Below are 25,372 nucleotides of genomic sequence, written 5' to 3' on the forward strand. Positions count from 1 at the left end.
AATAGTGTATCTGAACTAAGAAAAATTAGTTGGTAAAGTCACCTTATTTTAATCTCTCTAGAATTTAAAGGTTTTCCTTCACAGATGGAAAAGTTGAGGCTTCTTCAATGGACTACATCCATGAGAACCATTTTGTTGTCTTCGATTTTACATTTCACAATAAATCAGTTAAGATATAATTGTCTCAAAAAACTCAGGGTATCTCAATGATATGCAGTGTATTAGCAGTTTTTCTTCTTGATCATAAGAGGACGTAATTATAAAGATATTAAAATAATGCCTTATTACTGTATATTAAAGGCAGAATAGGGACTTTCCTGGTGCTCCAGTGGCTAAGACTCTCTGCAGGGGACCTAGGGTTGATCTGTAGTCAGGGAACTAGATCCCACATGCTGCAAACAAGAGTTCTCAGGTCACAACGAAAGATCCTACAGGCCACAACTAAAAGATTTCGCATGTCCCAACAGAGACCAAAGATCCCACGTGCTGCAACTAAGACCTGGTAAAGCCAAAATTAAAAAAACCTCAACATTCAGAAAACTAAGATCATGGCATCTGGTCCCATCACTTCATGGCAAATAGATGGGGAAACAGTTACAGACTTTATTTTCTTAGGCTCCAAAATCAGTGCAGATGGTGACTACAGCCATGAAATTAAAAGACGCTTGCTCCTTGGAAGAAAAGTTATGACCAGCCTAGACAGCATATTAAAAAGCAGAGACATTACTTTGCCAACAAAGGTCTATCTAGTCAAAGCTATGGTTTTTCCAGTAGTCATTTACAGATGTGAGAGTTGGACCATAAAGAAAGCAGAGCACCGAAGAATTGATGCTTTTGAACTGTGGTGTTGGAGAAGACTCTTGAGAGTCCTTGGACTGCAAGGAGATCCAACCAGTCCATCGTAAAGGAGATCAGTCCTGGGTGTTCACTGGAAGGACTGATGCTGAAGCTGAAACTCCAATCCTTTGGCCACCTGATGCGAAGCACTGACTCATTGGAAAAGACCCCGATGCTGGGAAAGATTGAAGGTGGGAAGAGAAGGGGACGACAGAGGATGAGATGGTTGGATGGCATCACTGACTCGATGGACATGAGTTTTGAGTAAGCTCTGGGAGTTGGTGGTGGACAGGGAAGCCTGGTGTGCTTCAGTTCATGTTGGGCAAGACTGAGCAAATGAACTGAACAGCCAAAATAAATAGTAAAAATAAAATATTGAAAAAAAAAAAGTCAGAATTTCTACACAGAAATAGTAAAGAAACTAACACCACCAAATGAAGATCATATCTATTCTATGAAATTTACCTAGAAGTCAAAGCATTCGTCTTTGAAAAATGCTACAGCTTTTTACATTCTATGATATCCATTGTAATGGTTGTGATGTTTATTTAATGTGGTTTTCATTTGCAATGATCTTTTTTAAAATGATTTATTTTAATTGGAGGCCAACTACTTTACAATATTGTGGTAGTTTTTGCCATACATTGACATGAATCAGCCACATGTGTACATGTGTCCCCCTGTCCTGAACCCCTCTCCTACCTCCTTCCCCATCCCATTCCTCTGGGTTGTCCCAGTGCACTGGCTTTGAATGCCCTGTTACATGCATTGAACTTGGACTGGTCATCTATCTCACATATGGTAATATACATGTTTCAATGCTATTCTCTCAAATCTTCCTACCCTTGCCTTCTCCCACAGAGTCCAAAAGTCTGTTCTTTACATCTGTGTCTCTTCTGCTGTCTTACATATAAGGTCATCATTACCATCTTTCTAAATTCCATATATATGCATTAATATACAGTATTGTTTTTCTTCCTGACTTACATCACTTGGTATAATAGGCTCCAGTTTCATCCACCTCATGATCTTAAGTATCTTTTAATATGCAATTTTATTGGTCATTTGTTTATCTTAGGAGAAATGTCTATTTAAGTCCTTTGTCCATTTTAAGATTGGGTTCATTTTTTTAGTTGTAGAAGTTTTTTCTCTATTCTGGATATTAACCCTTTATCACATATATAATTTTAGATATTATTTCCATTTTGTGGATTGCCATTTTATTCTGTTCATTGTATCCTCTTATGCACAAAAGTTGAAATTTTGATATTTTCCAGTTTATCTACTTTTACTTCCAGTGTCATATTCCAGAAATCATTGCCAAATTCATTGTCAGAAGAAAACACTGGGAAAAAACTTCATAAGTGTTTCATACCTTTAACTCTTAACATTTAGGCCTTTGATCCATAATTTTTCTATATGTTGAAAGACAGTGTCCATATATATATATATGTAATATATATATATGTAATATATATATATATATTTTTTTTTTGCATGTATATTTCTAGTTTTTCCAGCACCATTTCTTGAACAGAGTATCTTTCTTCTGCTGAATGACTTTGGGATACCTTTGTTGAAATGTGTTTGACTGTATACATTAGAGTTTATTTCTGAGTTCTCTATTATATGCTATTAGTTTATATGTTTGTCTTTATGCCAGTATCACACTGTTCTGATTACTGTAGCTTTTATTGTAAGTTTTGCAGTCATGAAGTGTGAGACTTCCAATTTTGTTGTTCTTTGTAAAAATTGTTTTGGCTATTTGGTGTCCCTTCAAACTGCATATGAGGTTTAGAATAGGTTTTCTATTTCTGGGAAAAAAATCGTGATGATTTTGAATGGTATTACATAAATCTGTAGACTGTATTTAGGGTACAGGTAGGGCTTCCCTGGTGGCTCAGATGGTAAAGAATCTGCCTGCAATGCAGGAGACCCAGGTTCAATCCCTGGATTGGGAAGATCCCCTGGAGAAGGAAATGGCTACCCACTAGAGTATTCTTACCTGGAGAATTCCATGGATGGAGGGGCCTAGCAGTCCATGAGGATGCAGAGTCTGACACAACTGAGCAACTAACACTTTCACTTCATTTCACTTTCAGTATCCTCTTAGGTAGTTATCTCATTTTATGCACGCAACTCTATGAGGTAGGTACCATTATATTTCTTGCTTTAGATATGTAGACACTGAAATTTAGCAAGATACAATAAATTTAGAAAGTGGAGAAAGAAGGGATGTTAGAGTTTGAATTTAGACAGTCTGACTCCAAGAGTTTGCCAGAGTTTATAACTGCTTCACTATGCTGCCTTTCATAGCTTTGGCAGTATGACATATAAAGCAGCAATAAACTAGATAAGCTTTCTTCAGTGATCCATGATTATATTTCTCAGATGGCAAGATGACAAATATCATTTCAGTTTCCAGTGAAATTTATTTGAAAATAGTTTTAGTTGGACTGTCACTTTCTGTCCCTCAAAAAAAAAAAACCAAAAAAAAAAAAACAACCTACAAGTGCACAACAGTTTGATAAAATGTAGAAAGAACAATGTAAGTGATGAGATAATGCCTTTTGCTAGATGATGAGAGAAAGTTGAAAGTAGATGAACTTTAAAAAAAAAAAGCTTGGGAAGGTACAATATGACTGTGAGCTCAACAGGAAGGAGCAGGTGTAGCAGCTGCCAGGAGGGCGAACACAAGGTTTCATGTGCACCAGAATGCAGGGCAAAAGCAATAACTTCACAGGCGCCGAGGCCAGACCTACCTGCTGATGTGTTGTTCGATGGTCTGGGAAAGCAGGGATGGCTGTGGCTCTCCCTGGGGTAATAAAAACTGGTGTTGGAAATATCAGGGAATGTTCATCTACCAGAACTCTTGGGGGAGACAAGTATTTTGCTTGGGTCTATAGTAACAAGATAACATCCTGTAGGCTCCAGTGCTGGAAACACTGCCTAACTGGTTGAATCACCATTCGTTCCCTCAAAGTATGTTGCAGCTTGGACTAGAGAGATGGGGACAGAAATGGAAAGAAGTCGATATGCTATTGTGGTTTGGATGGAAAGCATAAGACAAGAACAAAGCAACTAGATGGAAGGAATTTAAACCAGAATTCCACTTTGGAGATGTTAAATCTGAGATGCCTAATAGATATCAAGTAGAAGGAAAGCCCAGAAATGTCACACAGGTAGTCATTTAAAATAATGGATATAATTAAGCTAACTAAGGAAGTGTTAGATAAAGACAGCAAGTAGAGGATCAGGACCTGAGACAATCTAACATTTAATGGTTAGAGGATGAAGACTGAGCAAGGAAAGACAGAGCAGTCGAGTAGGGTAAGGAAAACAAGAGAATTCATCATTATTTTTACTTCAAGGAATAATGCTGTTCACTTGCTAAGTCACGTCTGACTCTTTGCAACCCCACGGACTGCAGCACACCAGGCTTCCCTGTCCTTCACTCCTTCCAGAGTTTGCTCAAACTCATGTTCATAGAGTCAGTGATGCTATCTAACAATCTCATCGTCTACCGTCCCCTTCTCTTTTGCTTTCAGTCTCCCCCAGCATCAGGGTCTTTTCCAATGAGTCTGCTCTTTGCATCGGGTGGTTAAAGTATTGAAGCTTCAGCATCAGTGCTTCCAATATATTCAAAGTTGATTTCCTTTCGGATTGATTGATCTCCTTACTCTTCCAACGAAATCTCAAGAGTCTTCTCCAACACCACAGTTCAAAAGCAGAAATTCTTTGGGCCAAGCCTTCTTTATGGTCCAACTCTCATATCTCTACATGCCTACTGGAAAAAACCATAGCTTTGACTATCTGGACCTTTGTCAGCCAAGTGATGTTTCTGCTTTTTAATATTCTGTCTAGGTTTGTCATAGCTTTTCTTCCAAGGAGCAAGCATCTTTTAATTTGATGACTGCAGTCACCATCTGCAGTGATTTTGGAGCCTGAGAAAGTAAAATCTGCCACTGTTGCCACTTTATCACCATCTATTTGCCATGAAGTGATGGGACCAGATGTCATGACCTTAGTTTGTTGAACGTTGAGTTTTAAAGCCAGTTTTTTCACTCTTCTCTTTCACCTTCATCAAGAGGCTTTTTAGTTCCTCTTTGCTAGCTGCCATTAGGGTGGTAGTATCTGCATATGAGGTTGTTTTCTGTCCCAGCAACCTTGATTCCAGCTTATGATTCATCCAGCCTGGCATTTCACATGATGTACTATGCATATAAGTTAAGTAAGTGTGATGATATACCACCTTGATATACTCCTTTCCCAAATTTGAACCAGTCTGTTGTTCCATGTCCGATTCTGATTTGCTTCTTTACCTGCATACAGGTTTTTTAGGAGACAGGTAAAGTGGTCTGGTATTCCCATCTCTTTAAGAATTTTCCAGTATGTTGTGATCCACACAGTCAAAAGCTTTAGCATAGTCAATGAAGCTGAAGTAGATGTTTTTTTCTGGAATTCTCTTGCTTTTTCTATGATCCAACAGATGTTGGCAATTTGATCTCTGGTTCCTCTCACTTTTGTAAATCCAGCTTGTACATCTGGAAGTTCTTGTTTGGTTCATGTACTACTGAAACCTAGCTTGAAGAATTTTGAGCATTAATTTGCTAGCATGTGAAATGAGTACAATTGTATGGTAATTTGAACTTTCTTCGGCATTACCTTTCTTTGGGATTGGAATGAAAACTGACCTTTTCCAGTCCTGTGGCCACTGCTGAGTTTTCCAAATAACAGTATCATCCTTTAGGATTTGAAATAGCTCAGCTGGAATTCCATCACCTCCACCAGCTTTGTTTGTAGTGGTTTTTTTCTAAGGCCCACTTGACTTCATGCTCCAGGATGTCTGGCTCTAGGTGAGTGACCACACTGTCATCTGGGTCATTAAGACCTTTTTTTTTTGTACAATTCTCGTGTGTATTCTTTCCACCTCTTCTTAATCTCTTCTGCTTCTGTTAGGTCCTTGCCATTTCTGTCCTTGATTGTGTGTATCTTTGTATGAAACATTCGCTTGGTATCTCTGATTTTCTTGAGGTGATCTCTAGTCTTCCCCAGTCTACTATTTTCCTCTGTTTCCTTGCACTGTTCACTTAAGAAGGCATTACCTCTCCGTGCTGTTCTCTGGAACTCTGCATCCAGTTGGGTGTATGTTTCCCTTTCTTGTTTGCCTTTCACTTCTCTTTTCTCAGCTATTTGTAATAAAGGAAGATAACCAGATGCAGTTATGTACCACATGGTAACTTGATTCCACCATAAAGGAATAAAGACTGATAGATGATGAATGTGAGGGAGAATACAAAATTTAAATGGGCAGGGTCATCTGGCCCCCACCTTCCAGTGCTGCTCCCCTCTTCATCCCACCTTGTTCCCCACCTCATTGGCCATGGCCATTCTTGGCATTCCTTATGAGTGATGGCATCTCATCATGGTAGACCACAGAGATAATAAACTTCAAGACTATCATATGCAAAAAAGTGCTGAACAGAAGACAATCAATAGCTGTCTTAAACCGTTAAGGAAACAATTAAAAGACCTTACCAATCAGTATGCTTCCCTCATAGCTTACTTGGGAAAGAATCTGCTTGCAATGCAGGAGACCCAGGTTCGATCCCTGGGTCTGGAAGATCCCTTAGAGAAGAAAATGGCAACCCACTCCCATATTCTTGCCTGGAGAATCCCATGGACAGAGGGACCTGGCAGGCTACAGTCCATGGGGTCGCAAGAGTCAGACACGACTGTGTGACTACACCACCACCACCACCAATCAGTAATGAGAAGTCTGAAGATAACCTGAAGGACTTAGAGTCACCCAAATGTAGAAAGACTGCAGGTAAAGTACTTAAGGAATTGACTAAAAAATTCACTGTCAAAGCTATAAATGGATCAAGATATGTTTCGAGTTGTCCTTGTCAGCTGGAAAAAAGTAAGCTGAAGCCAGGAATAAGGGCTGCTTTGGATATGAGTACACATTTGCCAAGATCCACTGTTTTATAGCATGCTTCATAAGGACACAGGTAATACTTCTGTTTTCTGAGATTGGGCTGTTATCAGAACAGATTATCAAATTGACAGAAGTGAAAGAACTACCTCCTACAAACCTAGAATTATTCCAGTGTAATAGTAGTATGGCTAAAAAGCTGTTGTATGAACAGCCAGTTACAGGGAAAACACTAACAGTAAGAGCTGTTAGCCAGCTGGACTACAATTTCCTAAATGTATCTAGCTTTGCTACAGACAAGTATATTGGTGAAAGTGCTCATTTGATCAGAGAACTGTTTCAGTATGCCAGAGATTATCAGCCATGCATCATTTTTATGAATAAAACAGATGTCACTGTGAGTATTAGCTTTCTGAAAGTACTTCACCTGATAGGTTCAGAGGACTTTAATGGAGTTACTCAAATGGATGGATATGATACTCTGCATAGAGTGAAAATGATCATGGCTACAAAACAAGCACAGTGAATCCTGTTTTGCTATCTCCAGGTAAATTAAGTATATATATAAAGATAGATAGATTTATAAGCAAAATTCAATTTACTGAAAATCTATGAAGGTACCATGATAAAATAGGCTATTTAGAAGTACTCATGATGCTTTCAGAGAACTTTAACAGAGCGGACCTGAGAAATGTTTGCACTGATGCAGGTATGTTTACAATTCATGCTGATATGAGTTTGTAGAAAGACTTCATGAAAACAATCAGAAATGGCTAATTTTAAGAAGCTGAGCTTAAACGACTACACGGTTTTGACAGCTACATGACACTGGTTTAATGTAAAAATCAGTTCAAGAAAATGTATGCAATAGCAATAATCTCATTAAAATTGTAAAAATTTAAAAAAACTTGAAAATAAAAAATATAGTTTATAGCATAGAAGTTAAAGTAATAAAAATGTATAGTTTATAACAGATATAGAAATTAAAGATATAAACACAAATAGCAGAAAAGACAGGAGGGATAAATGGAAGTACTGTGTTGACAAGGTCTTAAACTGCATGTGAAGTGATAAAATATTTGAAGGAATCTGCAATAAAGATGCATAGTGTATCAAATTTTAAGAAATAGCAAAGTAACCAACAAGATAAAATGAAATTTTAAAAGATTTCAACCCAACAGAATGCAAGGAGAAAAAGGGACAAATCACAAAGCAGAAGTATAGATTTAAATCCAAACCATATGGATAATTGATATTGATAATTACATTAATCAATGATCTAAACTTCCAAATAAAAGGCATATATTGTCAAACTCAATGAAAAAGTAAGAACCAACTACATGCTGTTTACAAAGAACCAATTTTAAATATAAAGATGAATAAAAGGGTAAAAAATAATATATGATAGAAACACTAATCATAAGAAAGCTGAAGTTGCTATATTAGTACCAGGAATATTACCAGTGATAAAGGGAGACATAATAATGGAACTATTAATTCCGTAGAAAATACAACATGCACGTAGTAATTTTAAATACATGAAGCATAAACAAATGAGCTAAAAGAACAAATAGACAAGTATAAAATTATAGATATTTCAGTACTTTTCTCTAATTGACAGAAAAAACAGCATGATCAGTAAAGATATAGAACTCTGAGAACAACACAATCAACCAACTTCAACTAATTGACATTTATAAACTACTCCACAAACAGCAGCATATACATATAGCAGAATATACATTCTTACCAAGTTTGCATAAGTGGGCCAATTATTAACCAACACAGATGCAAACAAAACAAAGTAGGGACCAAATAAATGAACTCCAGACAAAACATATGGATAATTTCTGCTCATGATCTTATTTGACATCAGGAACATTGAATAAGATGCAAGAATTAAAATCTTGATCCAGCTCTACCACTAACTAGCAAGTAACTTAACATGAAGGAGCCTCAAGAGGCTGCATAATATTAAGGTACCTCAGCTTTCATTCATTTTTTTCCTACTTCAGGATTGCTCTAAGGAGTGCATAAGGAAAATGGGAGTGTTCTATCTAACAAAATCACTGTTAATACAGTTACAGATACTAACAGACAGGCACTAAGCTAAGAAGCAAATTAAATATACTCTAGCATAAAAATTATTAAAGTGTGTAGGTAGCTAGGCAGATAACATACTTGGTAAATCTCATAATTTTCTAATTGACACTTTTGATATATATATTAGGAAGTTAATAAAACTCCATTTTTACTCTTAAACTACAAGTACAGACCTATACGTCTTCAAACTAGTTCAAGTGTATCACTGTATTTTGGCTTACAAGGCAACTCTTAATGGACCAGTTTCATCAAACACCCAGCCAACTTACTCTATTACTCAACCATGATATAATCTATCATTCTGTATCAAAATAAGTGACCATACTTTAAAAAATTAAGTGAATGCTGTACCCTGGAACTGGTTAAAAAAAATGTATCTATTAATGCACTATAAGTGAATATAGCATAGATATATGTGGAAAAGAGCTTTGGTTCTAAAAAATAACAGAGCCAAATAGGAATTTAAAAATTTAATTGAACATTACGTGCATATTTGGGAAAGAAACTGGAAAAATATTTCAAATAATACCCCCTAATTAATGGCAGAATATAGGAATTTCACTTTGGATTCTTTGTATAAGCTTTGCTCTAATTTGTAGCATTAAAAGATTTTCCCATGTGGACATAAAGTGGAAAAACACACCAAAAACTTAGTGCTCTAATACCTATATTGAGTTAAGATATGCAAGCACATAAACAGAATTTCTACAGTATTCATACTGTGAATATTAACAGTGATTGCCAACGTTTAACCTACTTCAGAATGACTCAGAAGGCCTGTAAAAATGCAGACCAACGAGCCCCATACCCAGAGTTCTAATTCAGTAGGTCCGGGAGAGGACCATACAAATGCATTTCTAACACGTTCCCAGGTGATGACAATGCTGCACTCTATTCTGACCAAGCCTGAATAAGACTTCACATTGTATCAGTACCTGCAAAGCAAAGACAGGGTATCTTGGAGAGAGATTACAATCTCAAGAAAGTCACTGAACTCGATGTCCTCAATATAAACTGTGAAAAGACTTCTTACCAGTTACTATACAAAGCATTAAAACTGTACCTACTAAAAATGTGTAAGAGCTACTATGAGTAGTTGGTTAGCTATTTTAAGTCAGTAGGACAGATGAACTGGCATACTTAGAATGAGCCTAATAGTAATGGGCACCAGTCAGTATATCATACACATGGAATGCAGAACATTCCATAATCCATTTAAATGCTACTTAAGAGAGCTTCAAAACCATAAATAAGAATAAACAGGTAATCCTTAGACATCTGCATAGATCATGCCACCTCCAGTATTATCTTCAAATATAAAAATATATGAAAAATAGAGCACCAAAGAAAATACTAAGTCGTATTACCACAAAGTATTGTCAAGTGCTTACAAATACATCCAGATGTTGTTCACAGCAGAGAAACTACAAGGACGATCAACAGAAAAATAAGTAAAATATATTAAGCTTTTTATTAAGTTAGTGTAAGTCTCATGATGGTTAGTATATCTCAGTCACAACTGCTGATGCTTCCTTAAGTCTTCATAATCAATATATGGAAGGCATGCAATAATAAGTTCTTCTTTTATACATCCCTTCTGACAACATTTTTCTGAGTATCCTCTGCGTTTTCTTTGGGGATGATTCCCCCAAAACAAATTGCTTAAGGTTTTGATTTTGTTTGTATTTTTCTTCTGAAATTCTATAATCTCATGAATATATGGACTGATATCTTGTGATGAGGAAAATTCCTCTTGTCTTGTCTTAAAAGGCAAATTGACCTTTTTATACTGATACTCAGGCAGTGACTGCACCTTCATATTGTTTATTGCTTCTTCCTGAGAGGCAGAAGTAGGGACTGTTGAGAGACAAGAAATAAATCCTTTATTTAAATCTTTCTTTAGCTGAAAATTTAATCATAATGCTCTAACACTAAAGCCAGCTAATTCTGAAAAACAAGTAATCACATTTTAACTAGTAAAATGGTTATTCAAAGCAATGTATATTTTTAACTAAAACTTTCCTATAAAAAGGCCTAAAACCTTTGTACACTTTTACTCAGAAAACATTTTTTTAGATATAATTCATATGACACAAAATTAAGCATTTTAAAGTATACAATTAGTATATTCACAAGGTTGCACAAACATCACCACTACCTAATTCCAGAATATTTCTTTCATCTGCAAAAGAAACCTCCCCCCATTAGGAGTCACTCCCATTTTCCTCTTCGTTCAGCCCCTGGTACCTACTAATCTACTTTATATTTCTATAGATCTGCCTAAAACATGACCATATACGGTTATTTGTGTCTGGTTTTTTTTCACTGAGCATAATATTTTCGAGGTTCAATCATGTTGCAGCATGTCTACCAGTGCTTTATTCTTTTTATGGCTGAATAATTTTCTATTGTATGGATATATCACATTTTATTTACCTGTTAATCAGCTGATAAACATGTGGGTTCTTTCTACTTTTTGACTACTAAGAATAACACTGCTCTGAACATCCACATACATGTTTTCGTGTGAACACATTTTGAATACTCTTGGGTATATACCTAGGAGTAGAACTGCTGGATCGAATGACAAATTTGTTTACCTTTTTTAGGAACTGCCAGTCTTCCACAGTGGCTACACTATTTTACAATCCCACCACTGATATACTAGGCTTCCAATTGCTATACATCTTGACCAACATTTTATTATTTTCCATTTTTTGATGATAGCCATCCTAATGGATGTGAAGTGGAATCCCATTATGGTTTTGATTTGTAATGACCTTGCAACTAATGATGCTGAGCATTTTTCATGTCCTTATTGTATATCCTCCTTGTAGAAATGTCTATTCAAATTTTTGCCCATTTGTAATTGAGTTACTTGCTTTTTAAGCATATTTTATAACTAAATGGTTAGGAGAAGCCATTCTGGGTTTTGTTGAAATATAAAGAAATGGAGAAGTGTGATATGCTCAGTGAATTGTTAATGTTATACTGCTCTTACTCAATATTACTTATAAGAAATTAAAATAACACCAGAAGGTAATTAATTGGAGGCTTGTTGGATTTCCATTATTGCCCTTGCCCATCTACAGTTCCTTTCGAGGGATATATTGCCTCTAGCCACTGCTGTTGAGTCAGCCCTTAGACAGTCATGTTCTGAACCATGTGACTCCATCCTATATCCACAGTTGAAAGACAGGAGGTTGGCAACTGACCCCAAAGAAACCATCTATCACAGTGGCCAGCAGTCCATGCCCTGTGAAAAATAAGTTTGCTCAATAAGATTTCCTCTTGTTGAAATTGGGTTTCCCTGGTGGCTCAGATGGTAAAGCGTCTGCCTGCAATGCAAGAGACCTGGGTTCTATCCCTGGGTTGGGAAGATCCCCTGTAGAAGGAAATGGCAACCCACTCCAGTACTCTTGCCTGGAAAATCCCGTGGATGGAGGTGCATGGTGGGCTACAGTCCATGTATTCGCAGAGTCGGACATGACTGAGCGACTTGACTTCACTTGTTGAAATTAGAACTAAGTAGTAATGAGAACAAGGTAAGTTAGAAACAAAACTGAAAAGATACTATGAAGCTTATCATTAAAGTTAAAATTATTAGAGGAGAAAAGATTCAGAGAAAGATGATTTTTAGGCATTGACATGATTCCTTAGGCTTTCCAGAGCCTTTCTAGGTCCATTTACAGATCCTCTTTCTATAACAACTATCCTCAGTTTTTTTTCTTGAGGATATTTCAGAGAACTTCTGCCTCTTGAAGTTAAGAGTCCTATTAGAATACCCTATAACAACTTTGATTTAAAAAACACTTACGATGAAATGTGGAATAGTAAACCTTTAGGATAAATATTAATCTCTTCTAAAATAGCAAAAGAATAATGTCATCTAAGATGGATAAATATGTGATCAATAACGTATGTCACAAAGAACAGAGTACACTGAAGGGGAAAAGTGAATCAGGGAGGCAGGGGCCTCCCTGGTATACAGGAGACCCACATTCCATCCCTGGGTCAGGAAGATCCCCTGGAGAAGGGAACAGCTACCCACTCCAGTATTCTTGCTTGGAGAATTCCATAGACAGAGGAGCCTGGTGGGCTACACTCCATGGGGTCACAAAGAGTCGGACACAACTGAGTGACTTTCAGCTCTTCTTTTTTTTTCACGCAGATTGAAGAAAGGGCTTCCTGGATGATCTGTGCCCCATCTGTCACAAAAAGGGAAGGAAAGGCAGACAATAAGAAGGAAACTTTTTCATGAATGTCAAATTGAGAAAGGGACTTAAATGGAAACAAGCTGTATTCATCAGGAAATTAGAAAGGCTAAACGTGTTCAAATCAGTGAATTTGAAAAAGAGCAACAGACATAACCCAAATAATTAAGGAAAGAAATAAGTGAAATATAGAAACAAAATATAAAGGTTTAGGAAACCAAACATTGATTCTTTTAAAGGATAAATAAAACTGAACTTTAGCCAGACTAATCAAGAAAAAAAAAATGAAAATGAACAAAATACAATATGGAAAAAAAGACTACATACAGATACAATGGAGGTTCATACAACTGAACATCAAAAAACAACAATAAAAACAACAACCCAATCAAATAGAGTGCAGAAGAAATGAACATTTTTTTTCAGAGGGGAAATGCAGATGGTCAACATCACTAATCATCAAGGAAATGCAAATCAAAACCACTGTGAGAGATCACCTCATGCTTATTAGAATGGAAGAAAAAATTCTGCTTGAAGAAAGAAATCTATGAGTTAGGTATATAGATAATTTTTTGAGCCATAAGACTGGATCAGATCACAAAGAGAGTAAGTATAAATAGAAAAGAGGGGAAAAGAGCAGTGACCCCCACAAGAGACAGCCAGCACTGCCTATGTGGGTTTGAAGGTCTCCTGCAGAGGCGTGGGTCAGCCTTGGCCAGCTGCAGGGACGGGCACTGGCAGCTGCAGCCCTGGGAGGCACAGTGTGTGATGTAAGTCCTCCTGGAGGAGGTCACCATTAGCCCTACCATAGAGCCTGTAGCCCTACCATAAAGCCACCAGGTGGGTGACCCACAAACTGGAGAACAACTATACCAAAGAAGTTCTCACACTGATGCCAAGGTTCTAGGCCCCACATCAGACTTCCCAACCTGGGGATCTGGCAAAGGGACTGAGAATCCTAGCAAATCTGACTTTTAAGGTCTGTGGGATTTTATTATAGAACTTCCTCCAAACTAGGGAAGCAGAGACTCTTGCAGGGCACAAAAAAAACCTTGTGTGCACCAGGACCAAGGAGAAAGGAGCAGTGACCCCACAAGAGACTGAGCCAGACTTGCCTGTGAATGTCTGGGAGTCTCTGTGGAGACATGGGTCAACAGTGGCCTGCTGCAGGGCCAGGAGCCACTGGCAGCAGTAGTCCTGGGAGGCACAGCGTGCTCATAGGTCCTATTGCAGCAGGTCGCCATTAGCCCTACTATAGAGCCTATAGCCCTACCATAGAGACTGCAGACCCCAGGACTGGGTGGGAGGGAGCATAGCCCCACCAGTCAGCAGAAAATTGGACTAAAGATTTACTGAGGATGGCCCTGCTCACTAGAGCAAGACCCAGTTTTCCCCATAGCAGGCCCTCCCATCAGAAAGCTTACACAAGCCTCTCCGGCTCATCCATGAGAGGGTAGACAGATGAAGCAAGAACTTCAGTCCCACAGCCACCAGAACAAAAACCACAATCACAGAAAACTAACCAAAATGATCAAATGGATCACAGCCTTGTCTAACTCAATGGAACTACAAGACATGGTGTGCAGGGCCATCCAAGACGGACAGGTCAAGGTGGAGCGTTCTGACAAAATGTAGTCCACTGGAGAAGGGAATGGGAAACCAATATTCTTGCATTGAGAACCCCATGAACAGTAAGAAAAGGCAAAAAGATATGAAACTTAAGGATGAACCCCCCAGGTGTCCAATATGCTACCGGAGAAGAGGGGAGAAATAACTCCAGAAAGAATGAAAAGGCTGAGCCAAAACGGAAAAAACACCCAGTTGTGGATGTGTCTGATGGTAAAAGTAAAGTCTGATACTGTAAAGAACAATATTGCATAGGAACCTTGGATGTTAGGTCCATGAATCAAGGTAAACTGGACGTGGTCAAACAGGAAATGGCAGGAGTGAACATCGACATTTTGGGAATCAGTGAGCTAAAATGGACCGGAATGGGTGAATTTAATTCAGATAACTATTACATCTACTACTGTGGGCAAGAATCCCTCAGAAGAAATGGAGCCCTCATAGTGAACAAAAGAGTCTGAAATGCAGTACTTGCGTGCAATCTCAAAACCAACAATGATCTCAGTTGGTTTCAAAGGCAAACCACTCAACATCCCAGTAATCCAACTCTATGCCCTAACCACTATTGCTGAAGAAGCTGATGTCAACCAGTTCTATGAAAACCTACAAGACCTTCTAGAATTAACACCTAAAAAGATGTCCTTTCATCACAGGAGACTGGGATGCAAAAGTAGGAAGTCAAGAGATACCTGGAGTAATAGGCAAGTTTGGCCTTGGAATACAAAATGAAGCAGAGCAAAGGCTAGCAGAGTTTTGCCAAGAGAATGCACTGGCCATAGCAAACATCTTCTCCCAACAACATAAAAGAAGACTCTACACATGGACATCACCATGGTCAGTACCGAAATCAGATTGATTATAGTCTGCAGCTGAAGATGGAGAAGCACTACACAGTCAGCAAAAACAAGACCTAGAGCTGACTGTGGCTCAGATCATGAGGTGAACTTCAAAATTCAGACTTAAATTGAAGGAAGTAAGAAAAACCACTAGGCCACTCAGGTACAACCTAAATCAAATCTCTTATGATTATACAGTAGAAGCGACAGATAGATTTAAGGGATTAGATCTGATAGACAGCATGCCTGAAGAACTATGGATGGAGGTTCATAACATTGTACAGGCCAAAACCATCCCCAAGAAAAAGAAATGCAAGAAGGCAAAAGTGGTTGTCTGAGAAGGCCTTACAAATAGCTGGGAAAAGATGAGAAGCGAAAGGTAAAGGAGAAAGGGAAAGATATACCCATCTGAATGCAGAGTTCCAAAGAATAGCAGGGAGAGATAAGAAAACCTTCTTAGTGAACAATGCAAAGAAATAGAGGAGAACAGAGAATAGGAAAGACTAGAGATCTCTTGAAGAAAATTAAGAGATATCAAGGGAACATTTCATGTAAAGATGGGAATAAAGGACAGAAATGTAAGAACCTAACAGAAGCAGGCGAGATTAAGAAGAGATGGCAAGAAAACAAAGAACTATAAAAAAAGGTCTTAATGACCTGGATAACCATGATGGTGTGATCACTCACCTGGAGCCAGACATCCTGGAGTGTGAACTCAAGTGGGCCTTAGGAAGCATTACTACTAACAAAGTTAGTGGAGGTAATGGAATTCCAGCTGAGCTATTTCAAATCTAAAAGACGATGCTGTTAAAGTGCTGCACTCAATATGCCAGCAAATTTGAAAACTCAGCAGTGGTCACAGGACTGGAAAAGGTCAGTTTTCATTCCAATCCCAAAGAAAGGCAATGCCAAAGAATGCTCAACTACCACACAACTATCCTCATTTCACAGGCTAGCAAGTTAATGCTCAAAATTCTTCAAGCTAGGTTTCAGCAGTACATGAACTGAGAAATTCCAGATGTTCAAGCTGGATTTACAAAAGTGTGAGGAACCAGAGATCAAATTGCCAACATCCACTGGATCACAGAAAAAGCAAGAGAATTCCAAAATAACATCTACTTCTGCCTCACTGACTATGCTAAAGCCTTTGACTGTGTGGATCACAACAAACTGGAAAATTCTTAAAGAGATGGGAATACCAGACCACCTTACCTGTCTCCTGAAAATCCTATATATAGGTCAAGAAACAACAGAACTGGACATGGAACAACATACTGGTCCAAAATTGAGAAAGGAGTATGTCAAGGGTATATACTGTCACCTTTCTTATTTAACTTGTATTTGGAGTACATCATGTGAAATGCCAGGCTGGATGAATCACAAGCTGGAATCAAGATTGCTAGGAGAAATATCAATAACCTCAGATATGCAGATCATACCACCCTAGTGACAGAAAGCAAAGAGGAACTAAAGAGTCTTTTGATGTAGGTGAAAGAGGAGAGTGAAAAAGTTGGCTAAAACAGTGTAGTAATTATACAAAACCAAACAAAAAGACGAGTTAAATAAGAATCTCAGACAAACTTAATAAACAATAGAAGTGGCTCTACAATCAGTGGGAAAAAATGACTGTTCAATAGATGGTATTCAGAAAAATACTTCCTCATGTACAGAAAAGTAAGACTGAGTAAATTAAGATAGTATTCCTAGCCAGAACAGAACCAAAAATGGGCCCCAGAAGAATGAAGGACCTAATGAGAAAAGTAAAACTATAAAACAAATAGAGGAACAGAAAAGGACCTCCAAAATGTTCAAAAGGATGAACAATAAGGTGAAACTCTTATTGTCTAATGGCATAAAAATTAAGACTTTCTGTCTAATAACACCTGTAGATAGATGACAGAATAGGAGGACATATTTGCAATATCTAAAACCTAACTATTACTGTATCTAGATTCTGAATAAGTCTTACAAATTAACTGGAAGATGACAACTTTGACAAAAAGTGGGCAAAATATAGAAATAAAATTTCTGAAAAATAGGAAGTTTTCAGAAAAAAAGGAACCCAAAAGGCTAATATGCATATGATGAGGTACTCAAATCCAGAACAAGACAAAAATGAGATTTTATTTCATGTCTATCACACTGGAAAATGTTAAAAATTATATAATTTTAATTCTTGGCATGGATATAAGAACATAGGAATTGTCTTGTACTAGTATCAGTGCAACTATAAATTGGTGTAGCCATTCCTCGAAGTGATCTGAATGTACCTCAGGCAAATTAAGTACATATATATTTTGCAATACATCAATTCTACCCCTAGGCAGCATCCCAGAGAAATGTCCACACACATCCATAATGGGGCACATACAATGATTCTCACTGCAGTATTATTTATGGTGGCAGAGTTGAAGGCTATATAGGTTAGATGTTCATCAATGGGAGAAAGAATAAGTAAAATGTGAGGAATGCATATGAATATTATGCAGCAGCTTGAAGCAACGAACTAAATGTTCACATAGCAATAATAAAATACAGGTCTCAAATACCATTTAAATGCATTTTAAAAATACAGGTACAGGAAATGCACAGTTTGCAAGAAAACATACAAACAAAAAGACGTAATAAAACAATGGAATGGCTGCCTGTGGGAGGAGGAGAATGCACATGAAGAAAGGAGACACGTGGAGACTAATCATGTTCTAACATACTGTATAATTCATTTATATTTATTGTCTATCTTCACTATTTAGTTTCATGAGGGTAAGAACCTTCATTGCATCCTGAGTGAAACTGTTCACTCATATCCCAGGCACCATGAAGAATACCTAGTATTAACAGACACACAAATTCTGTTGAATTAATATATAGACTGGTTGTACATAGCCAGTTGAGATAATGATATCCACAAAAAACAAATGAACAACAAAAAAAATAAGAACAGATGGATTTGGCCGATTCATATCAATGTATGGCAAAAACCACAATACTGTAAAGTAATTAGCCTCCAACTAATATAAATAAATGAAAAAAAAAAAACAGATGGATGAAGACCAGGAATAAGGGACTACAGCCTATCTAACTGGAATAGGGGTATGGATTATGAACTACTGGTGATGAAACTTCAATAATTTCACCTGGCACTAAGAGTTAGGCAGCACCATACTCAGAATTTAGAAATATGACATTAGTTTCATGCTGCCACACTCTGAAATAGATTGTGGCAACATGGCCCATCCATTCGGGATTCATTAACAAGAAGTGCACAATCTCAAATTCAGCTTATGTATGAGCAGCTCTGAAGAAGGCATTTTTGAATATCAGTGTACCAAACTATCATTTCCTGTGTCAGACTCAAAGAAATTATCAGAAGATTAAAATTACTGATGATTGGTTTGACCTAACATAGAAATATATTCCAGAGTAGGCAATGGCACCCCACTCCAGTACTCTTGCCTGGAAAATCCCATAGACGGAGGGGCCTGGTGGGCTGCAGTCCATGGGGTCGCTATGAGTTGGCCACGACTGAGCAACTTCACTTTCACTTTTCACTTTCATGCATTGGAGGAGGAAATGGCAACCCACTCCAGTGTTCTTGCCTGGAGAATCCCAGGGACGGGGAAGCCTGGTGGGCTGCTGTCTATGGGGTCACACAAAGTCGGACACGACTGAAGTGACTTAGCAGCAGCAGCAGAAATATATTCTGCTTGTATAAGCTAAATAAAAATTAATCAACTTTTCAGCAACATTCACATGCAAAAGAAATGGCATAATTATATATTCTATGTTGGAATTCTCTTTTGGAAATACATGCCTCTCTTCAACTTCTATTAATAAATTAGTCACTGGAAATTTTTTTTTCCATTTATTTTTATTAGTTGGAGGCTAATTACTTTACAACATTGCAGTGGTTTTTGTCATACATTGAAATGAATTAGCCATGGATTTACATGTATTCCCCATCCCGGTCCCCCCTCCCACCTCCCTCTCCACCCCATCCCTCTGGGTCTTCCCAGTGCACCAGGCCTGAGCACTTGTCTCATGCATCCAACCTGGGCTGGTGATCTGTTTCACCCTAGATATACATGTTTCGATGCTGTTCTCTTGAAACATCCCACCCTCGCCTTCTCCCACAGAGTCCACAAGTCTGTTCTATACATCTGAGTCTCTTTTTCTTTTTTTGCATATAGGGTTATCGTTACCATCTTTCTAAATTCCATATATATGTGTTAGTATACTGTAATGGTCTTTATCTTTCTGGCTTACTTTGCTCTGTAAAATGGGCTCCAGTTTCACCCATCTCATTAGAACTGATTCAAATGAATTCTTTTTAATGGCTGAGTAATATTCCATGGTGTATATGTACCACAGCTTCCTCATCCATTCGTCTGCTGATGGGCATCTAGGTTGCTTCCATGACCTGGCTATTATAAACAGTGCTGCGATGAACATTGGGGTGCATGTGTCTCTTTCGGATCTGGTTTCCTCAGTGTGTATGCCTAGAAGTGGTATTGCTGGGTCATATGGCAGATCTATTTCCAGCTTCTTAAGGAATCTCCACACTGTTTTCCATAGTGGCTGTACTAATTTGCATTCCCACCAACAGTGTAAGAGGGTTCCCTTTTCTCCACACCCTCTCCAGCATTTATTGCTTGTAGACTTTTGGATAGCAGCCATCCTGACTGGCGTATAATGGTACCTCATTGTGGTTTTGATTGCATTTCTCTGATAATGAAGTCACTGGAAATTAATAGTTACATTCTATCTTTCCTTAAAGATTAAGAATTCTTTAAAATTTAATGAAAACTTATACTGATACCCTAAATCCATTTTTGTTCTTCCATATATTTTAAAAAACCATGGTTTCATTGCTACATATTTCCACTTTTATAAACTGTCCTTTATATAGTTCCCATAGTAACATGTTTAATGTGTATGACAATCCTGAAATATGATCAGATATATTTCCATTTCCTACAAATCTTGTTTCATTGCAGATCTCTATCACTGAATTAATGACATTTACTCCTTTGGGATATTGTGAATAACACCTGAAATAAGGGAGTGATTAACCAGCTACAAGTTTTAAAGTTGATTTTAAAATATTTATTTTATTTATTTGGCTGTGCCAGGTCTTAGTTGTAGCATGTTGGGTCTAGTTCCCTGACCAGGGTTCAAACCCAGGCCTGCTGCATTGGGAGCATGGAGTCTTAGCCACTGGGTCACCAGGGACTTATTATTGCTTGGTCAAGAAAAAGGATTCCAAACTCATTCTCAATCACAAACTCAAGCTTGGATGTCTGAAGGTAAAATTTTGACTCTGGTATAAGTAACGAGAGCACAGCATTTGATATGAGAGGAAGGCCCACCAAGCATGAAGTAGAAAGGGGAAGTCCACCTTGCACTTGTGAGAGGAAAGAATAAAGAAGAAGTAGGAAACTGAACTCGTCCCTTGTTACTCAAAAAGCATTATCCATCTAACAGGATCAGCATTACCTGGGAGCTTGTAAAAAGTAAACTCAGGCTCCACCCCAGACCTACTGAATCAGAATCTGTATGTTAACAGCATTCCTGAGGTGATTCATATACACATTAAAGTGTGAATATCAGCTAAACTGAAGTACAACTGAGAATTTGGTGAGAGATAGTTCCTTCGTTATAAGAACAGGATAAAATGAATTTATATGTAGGTGGTTTTGATGATAGAAAATGATCAAGATTCAGTCTGATGCTTTCTCTTGTTTCTGTCTTTACATGATACTCTACATAGAAACCCTAAAGACTCCACACAAAAACTACTAGAACTGATAAATTCAGCAAGGTAGCAGGTTATAATATTAATATACAGAAATCTGTTGCATTTCTTTACACTAACAATGAACTATCAGGGAGTTTAAAAAAAAATCCCTTTTAAAATCACATTTAAAAAATACCTAGGAATAAACCTAACCAAGGAGGTGAAAGACCTATACCCTCAGAATTATAAAACATTAATAAAGGAAACTGAAGATTATTCAAAGCAATAAGAAGATAGTCTGTGCTCTTGGGTTTGAAGAAATCTACAGATTTAATGCAATTCCTACCAAATGACCCATGACATTTTTCACAGAACTATACAAATAGTCCTAAAATTTATATGGAATCACAAAAGACCCAGAATAGACAAAGCAATCCTAAGGAAAAAAAAACAAGGCTGAAGGCATAACCCTTCCAGACATCAGACAATACTACAAAGCTATAGCTATCAAAAAAGTGTGGTATTGACACAAGAAACAGACTTATGGATCAACAAAACAGAATAGAGAGACCAGAAATAACCCCAGCACCAATGGTCAACTGAGCTTCAAGAGGGGAGACAAGAATATACAGCAGAGAAAAGACAGTCTCTTCAGGAAGTGGTGTTGGGAGACTGTATCAGTTTAGTTCAGTTCAGTCGCTCAGTTGTGTCCAACTCTTTGCAACCCCATGAATCACAGCACACCAGGCCTCCCTATCCATCACCAACTCCCTGAGTTTACTCAAACTCATGTCCATGGAGTCGGTGATGCCATCCAGCCATCTCATCCTCTGTCCTCCCCTTCTCCTCCTGCCCCCAATCCCTCCCAGCATCAGGGTCTTTTCCAATGACTCAACTCTTCACATGAGGTGGCCAAAATATTGGAGTTTCAGATTCAGCATCAGTCCTTCCAATGAACACCTAGGACAGATCTCCTTTAGGATGGACTGGTTGGATCTCCTTGCAGTCCAAGGGACTCTCAAGATAGCCCCATGTAAATCAATGAAGGTAGAACACTCCCTTACACTATACACAAAAATAAACTAAAAATGGCTTAAAGACTTAAATATGAGACATAACACCATAAAACTAGTAGAGAGAATAGGCAAAACATTCTGACATAAATCATACCAATGGTTTCTTAGGTCAGTCTCCCAAAGCAATAGAAATAAAACCAAAAATAAGCAAAGGAGATCTAATTGAACTTATAAGCTTTTGCAGAGCAAAGGAAGCCATAAACAAAATGAAAGACAACCTACAGAATGGGAGAAAATATTTTCAAATAATGCAACCAACAAGGACTTAATTTCCAAATTATACAAACAGCTCATATAGCTCAATTAAAAAAACAATAAAAAATTGGGCAGAACTAAATAAATATTTCTCCAAAGAAGATACACAGATGGCTAATGGGCATATGAAAATATGCTCAACATCACTAACAGAGAAATGGAAATCAAAACTACAGTGAGCTATCACCTCACAGAATGTCAATCATCAAAAAGTCTACAAATAATGAATGCTGGAGAGGGTGTAGAGAAAAGGGAATCTTCCTATCTGTTGGTAGGAATGTAAATTGGTGCAACCACTATGAAGAACAGTATAGAGGGTCCTTAAAAAATTAAAAAATTATCATATGTTCCAACAATCCAACTCCTAGGTATATATCTGGAAAAAATAAAATCTAATTTGAAAATATACATGCACTCCAATGTTCATAACAGCATTATTTACATGCAAGCAACTTAAGCATCCATTGAGAGACAAATGGATAAAGATGTAGTATATATATATGCAATGGAATATTACTCATCTATAAAAAAAGAATGAAATGATATCATTTGCAGCAACATGGATGGACTCAGAGTCACTTTGCTGTACATCTGAAACTAACACAACATTGTAAATCAACTTATACTTTAATAAAAAAGTTTTCATGCCCTTAGCATCAATAATCTTATAGGTGTTATTTATTCATTCATTAAAAAAGAATATATCAGAATATAGCTAACATTTTATAACTTTAAATGTAATATCATCTATAGAAGTTTTGAATTACCAAGTTCTACACCAGAAACTAATATTGTAATCCAACTATACTACAAAACAATAAAAAAGAGTAAGTACTCATAAAGTGTTAGGCAATGTTTTAGTTTGTTTTACTCATTTATATTAGGGTCTCTCTTTTGACATGATAGTCTACTCCTTCCTTTAATTTCAGAAATCTTGACTTTCACAAAACTTGCCCAAATCAGAACTGAATTATTGTAAAAGGCAGTGACTTAAACTATACTCTCTAGACACCTGTTTACAAATAAAGTGCACTTTCTTTTAAAACAGCAAACGTATTGGGACTAAAATGCATTAGCCACAAAATGTAAAAACAGAAGAATGGATCTAAAAAAATGTTCTTCCTAAAGATTGTTTAAAAGCATTTTGTATAAATTCAATATACATTAAGCATATACTCTATGCTTGGCCCTCTGCTAGGCATTTCATATAAAACATACATTCGTGTGTGTATTTGTGCCAAGTAGCTTCAGTCATATCTGACTCTTTGCAACCCCATGGACTGTATAGCCCGCTAGGCTCCTCTGTCCATGGAATTCTCCAGGCAAGAATACTGGAGTGGGTTGCCATGCCCTTCTCCAGGGGATCTTCCCCATTCAGGGAACCTGCGGCTCCTGCACGGCAGGAGAGTCTTTACTGTCTGAGCCACAAGTTCCCAGGGAAGATGATACCTATATTAGGCTTTAAAGGAAATGGAGTTTGCCAGGTGACAAGGGCATTGCAAGAAGGGAAAACTGGGAAACTCCAACAGTCTTATACAAATCTGTAGACTTTACATGTGTGCATTTCTTTCCTCGAAGTTTAAAAAAAAACAAAAAAGCTTCACAGAGTGTGTATGTATATTAGGCAAAAACTCCACTTCCTGAAGGTCAATGTATGGCAGAGCGAATTCGAGAATAAGAAATGTACAAACATGCCTTTGGTTTAGATTTTTACCTGGGTTTGTCGCTCTCCTCCAGACCGGAAAAGTGGTTTGGGAGCTTTCTGACCGGTCAGGGATGAAGCTTTCAACCTTTTCTGAGGCCTGGGAAAGCAGCTGTGTGAACGGCTTCTCCTTCTCAATGTGGCTCCAGCTAACATCGCCACAGAGTTTTACTATCTCGTGCAGTAGATGCTGGCCACACAATTTCCTGGCTCTGCTAATGTCGTTCAGCTCACGGGAGACTCGAACCAGCAGGAGCCCGAGACACAGATAGAGGAACCGCGGCATCCCTGGGCCCCCAAGCCAGGTCCGCCGCGCGCTCTAACTGCCGTCCCGCACGACCGCGAATGTGCACATGGAGACCTTCTGATCTTCGCGTGCGGCCCTCGCGAGAACTTCAAGGCGAGGTGCGCACCTTCTGATCTTCATCTCCAGACCTCGCGAGAACTTCGAGTTGAGATGAGGGCAGCTGTGGAGGCGTCGCCGAAGCTTCCCGAATTTCGCAGGGCTCTCAGGCCGCCCCAGGTGGCAAGCTGTTATAGTTCCGAAAATGGTTTGTTTTTCTCTCCACCCTCACTAGGAAGATTTATCGAGTGAAACATGGGGCTGTAGCTAACGGATAAAGCCTCCCTCTAGTGAAATGCGTTTCCCGCCTCTTTTGCCTGCTTGCTAATGGGACGTCGCTTCCTTCAAGAAAACTTTTCCTTTTCTACATGTTATCTCGGTAGGTTTGCTCACATTTATTTGTGCAGTTGTTTGATAACTTCTTCCCCTAGTTTGCAGGTTTCATGAAGGCAGTGGTTGTGACATTGCTTCTAATTGTACCTCAGGGCCTGAAGAATTGTTGGCTGTCAGATATATTAACACTTGTGTGCACATTTTAAAGGCAGATGCAAAGCTTCCTGAGGAAATTCCTACTACTTCTACGGGGAGAAATGGGCCTTAGTCTCAATCTTCAGAACAGAGTATTTGAGATAATCGGTTCTTTTGGCCATGGATTGTAAAGGGTTGTCCATTGCAAAATTATAGTGTCAACATTAATAATAGCCA

The 25,372-nt window shown here is 38.0% G+C and overlaps 1 protein-coding gene and 1 pseudogene across 1 annotated transcript; one reads left to right on the forward strand and one right to left on the reverse strand.

Annotated features, from left to right (window-relative positions):
- The first annotated feature begins 3,475 nt into the window (after nucleotides 1-3,475).
- LOC139039411 (26S proteasome regulatory subunit 10B pseudogene) lies at nucleotides 3,476-11,925 on the forward strand (annotated as a pseudogene).
- On the reverse strand, nucleotides 10,331-24,718 carry LOC110146881 (insulin-like peptide INSL6). The gene is given in 3 exon segments (XM_020907955.2): nucleotides 10,331-10,421; nucleotides 10,424-10,735; nucleotides 24,337-24,718. Coding segments are annotated over 3 exon segments (630 nt in total). The 5' UTR covers nucleotides 24,611-24,718; the 3' UTR covers nucleotides 10,331-10,377.
- Between the last annotated feature and the right edge of the window lie 654 nt (nucleotides 24,719-25,372).

The sequence above is a fragment of the Odocoileus virginianus genome, chromosome 18 (genome assembly GCF_023699985.2).
Source record: "Odocoileus virginianus isolate 20LAN1187 ecotype Illinois chromosome 18, Ovbor_1.2, whole genome shotgun sequence".
Classification (NCBI taxonomy): Eukaryota; Metazoa; Chordata; class Mammalia; order Artiodactyla; family Cervidae; genus Odocoileus; species Odocoileus virginianus.